The sequence below is a fragment of the Leuciscus leuciscus genome (genome assembly GCF_965113295.1).
Source record: "Leuciscus leuciscus genome assembly, chromosome: 21".
NCBI lineage: Eukaryota > Metazoa > Chordata > Actinopteri > Cypriniformes > Leuciscidae > Leuciscus > Leuciscus leuciscus.
In genome coordinates, this window is record NC_138745.1 from 7,257,682 (window position 1) to 7,270,255 (window position 12,574).

Consider the following 12,574-nt stretch of genomic DNA (forward strand, 5'->3'; position numbering starts at 1 on the left):
TGGCAGATTCTCAGCCGGGGGAGGGTTTGTGTAAAGGGAATATTAATGTCTGGGTGAGGGTAGAAGCTTCAGTGATTTTCCCGAGTGTTCCACCACCTCCTTTAAAATGGGATGAGTAAAGGGGGGTGGGGTGAAGTGGTATGTTCCTCTCCCAGCAGCTGATACCATCCATCCTAAAAATAGAGTCAATCACTCAGCCAGCGAGCCACACACTGAACTCTCTCCGGTCAAGTCTTTTCTACACGTTTAAGGAAAATCAGTCAAAACATTTACACAAACTACGTCAAATCTACGAGAATCAAGATGCCAAAGATTGTGAGACCAGAGGACTGGTAGGTGTGAACATGGATGTTTATTTGAAATGGTAGGAGCCGCATGCTCATGTCTTCTACAAAGGGTACATGTGATTTTCACAACGAACTCTGAACTTAGACTCAAAATGGTTTCATCATGTTAGATCAGAAAGTTTTGTTTTTAAAGAGGAACCAAATGAGAAATACTTTGCTTAAATTGGTTCTTTTAATTTCTTTAGTCAACCAGCCAGAACACTGTGGTACGACCGGAAAAAGTACATCACTATCAACTTTGCGATTCAAAACCCAAAAGATGTTCAGGTAGATATTCAGGACACAAAAATTATTCTGAGGTAAGAAAATGATCTTATTTCCAATATCTATTATATCAAATACTTATTTATTTGTATGATTGTTTTTGAGTTTCTCAGATTTTCTCAGTAATATCCCATAGGAAATTCGGACTGAAATGATTCTCAGACACAGCAATGAGATTAAGTAGGCTACAAAGCAAATTCTGAATTTTGCTTACACACAAGTACGGCAAAGAACAGTTTTTTTCTTATAGTGTGAAGAGCAATTTACAATCTAAAGAGTCTCCTGAGCTCAAAAAGAGCAACCTCTGAGCTATAGAATAGTGTTGGGATTTTTACATGATAAAGAAGTGTTTTTTGGGCCCTGAAACTTTGTATTTCACTATTTACAAGTAAGAAAATGTCTAAAATAATAATAATAATAATATATGACTTTTTTTCAGCTGTAAAGATGTGGATGACAACAATATCTACAATGAGATTGAATTTTATGACCGCGTATTTAAATCTGTAAGTAGTTTACCATCCTTTTTGTGATATAACCCTGAAGCTTACAGTATGTATATGTAATTCAGGTAGCATAATAAATCTATAGACATTTAAACATATTATTCTGTTTTATTTCAAATAAAGGCTAGTTTTGTTGACCATAAGTGCATGAAATAAGTGAAATATGTAAATGAAATTTCATCCATGACAACCAGTTTTCTGTGGCTTTCCCAAACAACTTTGTGGATGATGTCCTTTTAGGATTCAACAGTGAAGGTCTTTGACCGAACAATTAATACCTTAATAAGGAAAGTAAAGGAAAATGTGGCATGGCCTCGACTCCAGAAAGATCTAGCAAAGGTATCTATCTATCTATCTATCTATCTATCTATCTATCTATCTATCTATCTATCTATCTATCTATCTATCTATCTATCTATCTATCTATCTATCTATCTATCTATCTATCTATCTATCTATCTATCTATCTAGCAAAGGTATCCATCCATCTATCCATCCATCCATCCATCCATCCATCCATCCATCCATCCATCCATCCATCCATCCATCCATCCATCCATCCATCCATCCATCCATCCATCTCTGTTGTTCTGTCATTTAATGATGAGTTTTCTCTCCTTGCCCTTTCAGCCAGCATGGCTGTTAGTAGACTTTGATAACTGGAGGGACTGGGAAAATGAGGAGGAAGATGGCATGGCAGAATATGAGCAGTATGTAGATGTAAGTCTCTTAATCTGGGTAATGCAATTATCATTCTGGATGAAGCTGTTATCATTTCACTTATTGTCACGACGTTGTAGGATGTTGAGATCATAATAAATTCCTCTTTTGTAATGCAGATGCTTAATGACATGAAGAACAAAGGAGAGGCACCTGCCATGGACGATCTGGATGATCTTGTAAGTGCCAGAAACTGTATCAAATGGTTATGCAGTCTTTAGTCATTTCATTTCAGTTTTGAGGTCATCACAACACTTTTTTTTTTCTCCACAGAGTGACTGAGTGGAACAGCATTGGCCAAGATGAATCTATACAGTTCAGTTTTTCAAAATGTTATGAATGCCGTAAAAGCCAATTTACAATGGCCAAATAAACTTGCAATAGATTATTTTGTATTTTTTTTGATCAGTGCATAAACCCTGGCATTGGCATTGTGAACTAGACTTATGTAATATAACTGTGACATGTTTACCTTTGATTTTCTTGAATTCCTTGCAAAACAAATCATTGTTGCTTTGTGTGAAACAAAATTAGATGTGTATTTATTTTCTATTTGTGTTGTTATATAACTGAGGAAATAGATTGTGTATAAAATGCATGTTTTCTACATTAAAGACTTCATGCTTTAGTATTTTTGTGAATAATTGTTTTTTATTGAATATAAAAATCAGTCAATCAATCAATCGATCGATATCAATCAGTCAATCAATCAAACAAACAAACAAACAAACAAACAAACAAACAAACAAACAAACAAACAAACAAAAACTTTTATTCAACCAGTCTCAAGGTGATTGTTTAAAATCTACCAAGTCTCCAAAAACATTGGTCTTATTTATTAGCAGTATCCATTGTTTTATTATGTAAAATTTAACATGATTCATTTGTATAATTGTCCAGATATGTTTTGGGGCATTGATGCTAATAAATGATCATACATTCTCAAAACATGCAATTTACTGTTTTAAATAAGTAGGTTTATACTTTTTTTTAGACCTAGATTTTTTTATTGAAGGCTTTTAAGGTTCACCTTTTGTTCATTGAACAGCCTGTGCTCCTGCAAGCACAGCAGGTCTGTGAGCTCAGGCGTTCACCACTGTTACGCATGGACAACTGTTGCTCAACTCTTACGCAGCAGGATTGTGCCATCTTTCATTAAGTATGTCAGGCGACAAAGGTGACCCCTTGACTTGGGCCGACCAGTATGTCTGTGTAAGTATACAGCATGTGTCTGTGTGGAAAAGCCTTTGCTATTGTATTGCAGATCATTCATGCAACGGACCGGAAAACAGGTCAAGTAGTCATTAACCTTAGGCTACCTTTTTCTTAACTTACTCTTTGTATCATTGTACAAGCAGGAGTCCATTGGCCAAATCTTGTTTATCACTGCTTACAAAGAGGATGAGACCCACTCAAGACTCTGAACCACAGCGATAAAAAAACGATAAGGAGAGAATGATTGCTTAGGTGGAAGGAAAATATCACATGATTACAGTGCTAGTGTATCATGATTTCTTGCAAAATTTTTAAATTCATTCACATTCGTTCCAAACTTGTATGACTTTCATTGCTCCAAGGAATGGAAAAGAAGATATTTCGAAGAATATGCTGGTCGTGCTTTTACAATGAATGAGGACCAAATCTTTTAAGGTCACAAAAACAAAATAAAAGTATCATACATTTAGTGAATCCGACTTGTGCACTATATTTCAAGTCACCTGATCTTCAATCATCAAATCTTTTGCAAAATTCAAATAATCTCTGCAGTCTCTGCACCAATAAAATTAGCAAACTTTATGTTTTACAATCAAATAATATGTAACATCTAATTAACTTAACTTTGGAAAGTTTTCCTAGACATGAGGTGAAATCGGCGATTAATCGGGATATGCTTAATAACCCTTAAAGACCGCTCCGAAGTGGTATTTAGTGTGTCTTAAGTGTTCAGCGCTTTGGCATTTTACAGACCAGGGACGGTCTTGTGCACTTACTTGTCGCTTGCATGTTCTCTCAAGTTGCCAAGATCGCAAGTGTGGGTATTTGAACAGGCCCTAAGCTTCTTAACACACTTAAGTACTATTTTAAAAAAGTGCACTGTAATAAGTTCATTTTAAAGTCCCCATGAAATCAAAAGTTTTTTGGCTTTTAGTATGAATGTGTTAGCCTTATTGTTCTCAATAGTCTGCTCCAAAACAATGATACAATTTGCATTTAGAAGATAAAATCATTCAAAACTTACAGTCTCTCAATCCTGCCAATATGCATCAATGATTTTGATGACATCACTCTGCACTTCAGCACTCCTAAATGAAGATTACTGCATTTTCTGTAAATCTAACCTATTACACATTTCCATTTAATCATAAAATAACAACAATTAGGCATTTGAAAACTTTACTTCACTTAAGTATTATTTCCGTAACAAGTACTCTTTTTAAAAAATGCTAAAGTCTACTTCTTTCCACAAGGGCGCATGAAAGTACATTTCACAATCTAACAGAAGAAGTCATGCAGGTCAAAGGGATAGTTCACCCAAACATGATTTATTTTATTTTATTATTTACTCACCCACATGTCGTTCCAAACCCGTAAGACTATCGTTCATCTTCAAAACACAAATGAATATATTTTAAATGAAATCTGAGAGGTTTCTGTCACAAAACTTTGTCGCTTCAAAAAGTTCATAAAGAGATCGCATAACTAATCCATATGAATCGAGCGATTAAGTCTTACAGGTTAACGACATGAGGGTGCATTGATGACAGAATTTTTGCATCAAATATACTTATTTTATTTTTTTACAGCCAATAACCAAATAGCATTGTTCAGGACAGAATAGTGCTGTGTGGCACACGTTCAACCCGTAACCTTCAGTGAGGAGTGAAAAACATTGATAAGGATGTTTGTGCAGTCTGTGATGTAACGGTCCGCAGACTCTCCAGGCCAACAAGCGCATAAACAAAATGTTCTGCACTTTGGCCTACTACGCCCATCACAAACCCCACAGAAGAACAAAATTTAAACGTCTATAAAAGAGGTTAGAGAAAAGTAGGCAAGGAAAGTTAATATTTAAAAGCAGTCCTTAGGAGGAAAATTAATCAATATGGATGTCTTTATTTAGAAAAGTGAAATATTGTATTATAAAAAACATTTTTAACTAACCAAACACAATGTAAAAAAAAAAAAAAAAAAAAAAATTCACTTTCTAAAAGAACTCAAACCCAATTAAATTAATTAATTTGTAACATAGGAAACCAGTGTGCCCACTGGATCTGGAAAAAATTAACAGAGGCTATGGTGATACATTTCTTTTTTAAAGAAAAAAAACAAAACAACGCCTCCACAATGTAAACATTTATTCTTTCATTATGCAACATCATGTGCAGTTAAAGTAGTCTGTAAGTAAAACTGAAAGAAATGCATGCATGCAATTACATTGTTAATGTATAAAAAAAATATATAAAAAATTATAGGCCTATCATAGAGACAATATTCCATAATTAAAGTCATAAAAATATGCCTAGAGATATCCTTGGCTTAGTACTGCATGTAGGTACTTATAATCTAAGTTCAGTATATAACATAATATAATGGTACAAAAAAATCGGCTATATATATATACAGCCGATTTTTGATAATGTTATTTATGTGTGTCCAATTAAAAAAAAAATGGATCTAATCTAATATGTAGAATCTGTTTTTGGTAGGACTATAATGTGTAGCTCCAAGTATTCTAAGTATAATATAGTTGAATGGTGCAATAACTCGCTTTAAGATGAATGATCCCCATAACGGCAGTCATAGGAACAATGTACAGAACACAGGCGTATACTGTATGTCCAGATCATGACTGATGGACCTTTGAACATAAGATCTGAATGAAAGTTACTTAGTGAATGAGCCAGCCTCCTTTAAAACCATTCACATATAACAAGATATGCAGGGAGGCTCCACAATTTGAAGACTTGCCAACAATATGCTCAAATAATCTTGGAAAGATCTAAGTGATAATTACAGCCACATAAATTCATCATAATCATGCGAGAGGATTCGAGAGGAGGAACATCTTGAAAAGTTCTGCTCTGACAACAATTCAATGTCTCATAATGCAGAACGGAAAATTTTTTATACAGCAAACTAAAATCACAGGACAGTGCAAAACAGTTTAAATTATATTTTGTATCCACTAGTGCTGTCAAATCGATTAATCGTGATTAATCGCATCTAACATAAAAGTTTGTTTGTATAATATATGTGTATTATATTTATAGAACACACACACACACACACACACACACACACACACACACACACACACACACACACACACACACACACACACACACACACACACACACACACACACACACACACACACACACACACACACACACACACACACACACACACACACGCAGATATATTTGGCTGCTGTCACTTTAAGACCTGACACAAGGACGCATTATACTGTTACACATGCACTTTTTTTCTTAACTGTTTACATTCACTTAAAAAAATAACTGACTGTGTTTACGCGAATTATCGCCAAGACCGGCGTTTTGTCATTAAACAGTGAAACAGCGAAATATATATATGTATATGTATATGTACACACACATATTATATAAACACAAACTTTTATGTTGGATGCAATTAATTGCTATTAGTATCCACCCATCCTGTACATGCCATCTGAGGTATTTTTTAAATGGTGCACAGCAAAAACGTTTGCTGAACGATTGCATTTATCTTGAAAATCAGTTGCAATGCAAAACTGCATTAGTCAATCTCTATGGTTTGGTTTACCATTCACCAAAGCTTTGCCCGAATATTGCACTACATGTCCTTTTCATGCTTGTTTTCATGTGAAATCCAAGATATCGCTCCAGGAACAAGTGCAGTGGGAAGCACCAAAGCAACAGCGCACTTGCCGAATGACAGAAGGTAGAAAAGGTTGCTTGAGGAAAATGTCATCTTATCCAGGAGCTGCAGCAACACCAAAGATACACCAATACACCCTGTCCTGAAAGAGGCGCTGCTGGGTTTCTTGCTTCTTGTTTCACTGTCGCCTGACAAGTGAAGACCAAGCCCCAGCCCGAACAGGATGCCCATGTTCCTCAACAGGCTGGCGAAGGGGGAGGAGTCCAGAAGGACCCAGTCTGGATTCACACACCATTTCTGGGCCTTTGCCAATGTCCAGAGCAGATCCACACCCAGAGCTTTCAAAAGCACATATAAGCCCACAGCAAAGAAGAGCAGGAACAGCGTCACATTGAAGTACTTTCTCAGACTTGCGTTGTAGATCCACTGCACTCTGGAGAATGTTTCTGCTACAATTATACCTGGAAATAAAAGACCAACAGCTGTCATAGTGTCTGCAAGCACTGTAAAGTAAACTGTAAAGTAGTTGCTAATTTTTTCCCCCTTGATCTATTATTTATTCAGAAATACATTAAAAATATTATTTATAAATTGACTTGAATACACCTCTTGTATGATGAGAATGTTTTTAATTTCTCAATTGAAAATCATTTTGACATTTTTGGGGTGAACTGGCCTAATATCATAATAAAGGAGAAAAAGCTTCATTAATAGGATGAAATTCTTGGAAATAACCAAGTAGTTTTCCATAATCATTTATTATTATTAATAAACATATTATTAATAAACAAAACTGCTCCACTGCTTATTTATTTGAAAACTTTTAGCTTCCAAATAACTGTGTGTCAAGATCAATAAGCCTATCAATATATTAGATCATTACCAGAAAACGTAAACAAAAAGTTCCGGAAAGGGTTATTATAGATAAAAAACAACAACAACAACAACAACTAAAACATGAAAAATGTGTTACATGAAAAATAAACATGAACTAAAATTGTATTTCTGCTAGTTGCCAAAGCAACATTTCTCATTTTCATTTAATTTAACTAAAATAACACTGGTTCAGGTTGTGAACTGTCATGTGGTGCAACTCCCATATATATATTTTATAATGATTAACATTTTTATAGTCATTACTTTTTTATATATTCTTTAAAATGGTATAAAAGTGTTTCTGAACCAACATAAATGCAAATAGCACATTTTAAAGAACTATAATTTCTTTCTTTTTTTTATGTCCTTTTTCCATAATGTACCCACTTACAAAAAAAGAAGACTCCTACCTGAAATAACTCCACTGATAACTTGGTGTGGGAAATGGGCTGCCAGATAGACTCTAGACATGCACACCAGTAACTCCACCAAACCCAGAAGCATCCAGAGCATCAACTGTAAAAATCTAAAAGCAGACATTATTGTATATTTAAACATTAAGCCTTTAAAACAGTTATTTTCTTGAGATGATCAGGTACAGACCTACTTTTCATGTCTCAGACTCACCTATAACTTAACGGAGGCATTTTTCTTTCAGCAACAATGGAAAGCACTGCTGTAACCATTACATACCCAACTCCTGCAGAACCCATGGCATGACCCGACGGGCTCCCTGACAAAGGAGAACCAAACAAGCACAGTGGTGAACACCAGTGGAAAAGTAAGGATTACAATATTGCGTTATTGCCTTAAGAAAAGTAACTAATTGAGTTGCTTTTTATGGAAAGTAATGCATTATGTTACCTTTCCCTCATCTGGGCTGGGCTTGCGTTTTTGTTTTTAATTCCAAAAAAGTTCTATTTTTGACAAATGTAAAGGCCCTTCATACCAAAAGTGAGCAATAAAAACTAAAAAATGAAACACAAATGTGATGCTTATCTTAACTCATTTTTGCTTATGGTTGAATGGTAGCCTATACAATACTACAATATAGCCTAACCATCATCAGGGCTCGACAATAAGGACTGGCCGATGGCCCAGGGCCAGTGTAAACGTCGTTCGGGACAGTTGACACAACTATCACTTGCCCGATCAGGGGTGCGTTTCCCGTACAACTATATAGCTCGCTGCTTAACTACCATAGTATGATGCATCGTTGGAGAAATCAACTAGCTAGTCACGACTGTTCCCCGAAACCGTTTGTCGCAAAGTATCGTTCAACCACGTTGGTTTATGACGTATCGCACGTGGTGGACTAATAACTTATTTTAATTAATCTGTTTGAGATCGAATTAACGCTAGATTTTGTCATATAAGTTACAGACATGGCATCTGAAGACCCTTTCTAATTTTTCTCAGTTATTTTGCTTTATTACCAGGCTCAATATTTGGCTCGTTCCTACATAGTAGAGCACGTTCGCACATGCGCAGTCTTCAAAAACGGTGCTTTAACTAAAAGACGTAAATTACATTTGTATGTATTCTAAATAAATAACACGGGTTGTACTGAATGTCAGCTTGCTTATTTTGCTAAAGATAAGGATTTATTCAGTCTACATCTCATGTAAACTAGAAACTATGCTTCTAAACCACACATTTGCGATGCTGTTTGCGAACGTTCGTTGGAAGGATGGTTTCGGGAAACACCAAATCGTTGAACTATGCTGATAACGACGGAACTTAGGACCATAGTTGGCTAACCATGCTTTCGGAAACGCACCCCAGGCCAGTGCTGCATCACGGAAAGTTTATCATTTGCACGTTTTAAGCCTTGCCAATTTAAATATTGAAGCGCAGGAAGACGCGAAAGAAAACTCATTGCAAAAGTGTGAGAAGTTTGGTGTGCGGCTTCTGCGAATGCTGAATTGAGCTCTTTTTCACATCTTCTTGCGCTTTAATTCACGTCTCTATCATGTCTTCTTGCGCATATTCACACAAAATCACATCAAAAAATGCTGGTCTCAGCGAGTAAACAGTTTTTATATGTAATATCTTATGTGAACATAAAAAGTTGACAAATAAAATGTGTGTGTAACAGTATTTTGCAGCTCTTAAAGTGACGGCAGCCTAATATACCTGCTGTTGTCTTTGTTTTATGTTAATCAAACAAATGACAAAGAAAAAAAAATCAGTCACTGCTCTCACTGAATAACTTTTGTAAATTTGATAAGGATTCATCTATATTTAGTCTATACAGTGCAGTGCTATTTTAAATTTGATTATTAATTTTCTCTACCTGAAAATTACGGTTTGACTTACCCGAAAAACACGAAAAGCAGTGTTTATTTTATTTGTATGTTTGTACTATTGTAATTTGTTTTTTTATTTTTTATTTTATTTCTGACTGTTTGTCTTTAACAATATTTTAAATGTATGAGTTAGGCTTGTAGTTCTAGGTGTCACAACCTTATTTATTAACATTATGGGTAAAAAAAAAAAGAGGGTAATAACTTGGCCTGTTTTATTTTTTTTATTATTTTTTTTTGTGGTGGGGTCAGTGAAAAGTTTATCAAGACAAGTAGAAAAATCGTTAGCGTTGAGCCCTGCATCATGTTCCCACAGCCCAAACGACTCTGAACTTACTCTTGATTTTTCTCGACATGCGGACATACTGTAAAAAAAAAAGTTGCTGCCTTAAATTTTTAAGTACAATCCACTTGGATGTTTAAGTCATTTCAACTTAAATTACATTAAACTGACTTTAGAAAATGTATATATAACTCATAAAAAAAAGTTCAAGCAATGTAAAAACATATGTTGTCATAACTTATTGATCATATACTTTTTTACAGTAGGAGAGCTGTCAGACAATAAATGGAAAAACTAGCAACTTGCGTTACTTATTTGAAAAAAAGTAAATGAGATATTTTGTTGCAAATTTAAAAGTAATGCATTACTTGTTACTTGAAAAAGTAATCCGATTACACAACTCACATTACTTGTAATGCGTTACCCCAACACTGGTGAACACAGGGCAATGGTTAAACAGACATGAATCCTTACAGATTACAGAGATACATCTGTTCAGGAACTTCCCAGCTGAAGCCAGCCTAAACTGGTTTACTGGTCTTGGCTGGTTTGGGTTTCAGACCAGTGAACTAGCTTAGGCAAAATACCAGCAGTCATTTAGATAAAATAACAGTTCATGCAGGTTATTTATGAGCCATGTTAATTGGTCCAGAGTACTAAATCAGGTCAAGAATGAATGGATACTTGGCAGCATTATGTGTAATATTACTATGTAAGTACTGTGTGACTTCACTCAAAGACGGCCCTTGAACTGGAACAGGATGATAACCAGGTGCCGGATCCATTTCCATATGAGAGATTAGATCAGCAGAATAGATTAGTTAAATTGCTTAACTACTGGTATACAGAGTAGCAGATTTTATTTGGAGCTGTATACGTAATTATAAAGTAATAAGAAGAGGATATAATGTACAGTCAGCCATTTATAATTGCAAAAATAAACCCAGATTGGGAAAGCTTTTATTTAGCAATACTGACCGATTCATTGTATATTACAATGACTTACCAAAATAAATTAATAATCAGAAATGAAATAATTAGTTGAATTTAAATACATTTTATTGAGTGAGAAGAAAGAGACTCATAGAGAAAACCGAAAGATTATGGTCAAGTCATTATACAAAACTATTTGACCAGAGAATTGTGATTGACCAAACAAAATCAAGTATTTCAGGTAGCTGTGCAATAAATATTGTAATATACCTGGTCCAGTTTCACAAGTGATGGGGAATTGTTGCAGTTCAGGATGTTTTATGGGACCATAAAACTTAGTCTCATTCACCCACCAGTACGGCCTCTCACCGAAAAGCACCCTATGAATATATCAAAAATTCATATGTACTGTATATAAAAAATAATGGGAGGGAGAATAGGAGCACAAAGAAAACATAGAACACAACTTGCATGTTTAATATTATTAGATATAATATTTCTGGTCCCACTTTATATTAAGTGTAATACGGGTAAGGTTAGGGACAGGTTTGGTAGTATGGGTAGGTTTAACAGTCTAATTACAGATTAATTACAACTGTAATAACATGCATTACAATATTTTTTTAAATATATAACTACAATGTAAAGACGTATGTACACAATAAGTGCATTGTTTCATTAATTTAAATGTCAGTACATAGTGGTTTAAGACATTTAACGTAAAGTGGGTCAATATTTTTGATAATGCACTAATTTATTATGTACCAGCTTAATCTTGTCACATAATATCTTTTGTTTAGTGATTTTTTTTCTTTTTTCTTAATAAGCTTTTTAATTAAGAATACGCAAACCAAAGAGCATCTCACCACTTCAGGACGAGGTTTAGCCAGTCTCCGACCACGGCCACCCAGATGAGTTTAACACCCACGTCTCTGCGCAGATGAAACCAAATGGGGAAAAACACAAAGAATGTGGTGTGGAGATCCGCCACCGAGGAGACCCACTGAAACAGATTCTCATAGTCCCGGTATTCTGTCTGCAAATGGACAGCTAGGTTCACCCCCCAGCTGTGAAGCAGGTCCATGTCTGTAGCCTGAGATCGGGACGGTCACCATGGACAAATGCACTCGAGAGGGAGGATAGACACAAGGTGCAGGGATGGGGATCAAACTGCAGATATCAAGGCAGCCTGCCAGGTTTCGTCTAAACTCGGACCCCAGTTTTCTGTTCTAGTTGGACTTTATTCAAGGCTAGATGCTTTGGTTTTGTTTGCATGCTGGCTGGAGGACTCAGGGGCCCTCGATTTCATGACCTTTGACCTGTGATGACGCTGGTGAGGCAAACACTGATAAAATGATGAGTGGAAACACCGATTAGTTTTGTCTTTGGTTTCATGGAGCGTGATGTCACGATGATGACGTCTTAAAGTGACGTATTTAATGCAAATTACACTATTTT

The 12,574-nt window shown here is 35.4% G+C and overlaps 2 protein-coding genes across 2 annotated transcripts; one reads left to right on the top strand and one right to left on the bottom strand.

The window, feature by feature from the left end:
* The first annotated feature begins 140 nt into the window (after positions 1-140).
* Positions 141-2,466, top strand: ptges3l (prostaglandin E synthase 3 like). Its single transcript, XM_082152230.1, has 7 exons — positions 141-332; positions 533-646; positions 1,051-1,117; positions 1,358-1,456; positions 1,748-1,837; positions 1,957-2,016; positions 2,111-2,466. The coding sequence occupies exons 1-7, from the start codon at positions 304-306 to the stop codon at positions 2,117-2,119; spliced, it is 468 nt and encodes a 155-aa protein (XP_082008356.1). The 5' UTR covers positions 141-303; the 3' UTR covers positions 2,120-2,466.
* A 3,055-nt stretch (positions 2,467-5,521) lies between these two features.
* g6pc1a.1 (glucose-6-phosphatase catalytic subunit 1a, tandem duplicate 1) lies at positions 5,522-12,358 on the bottom strand. Its single transcript, XM_082152229.1, has 5 exons — positions 11,983-12,358; positions 11,387-11,496; positions 8,222-8,327; positions 8,005-8,120; positions 5,522-7,179 (listed from the first exon to the last, which is right to left on the bottom strand). The coding sequence occupies exons 1-5, from the start codon at positions 12,198-12,200 to the stop codon at positions 6,674-6,676; spliced, it is 1,056 nt and encodes a 351-aa protein (XP_082008355.1). The 5' UTR covers positions 12,201-12,358; the 3' UTR covers positions 5,522-6,673.
* Positions 12,359-12,574: the final 216 nt, after the last annotated feature.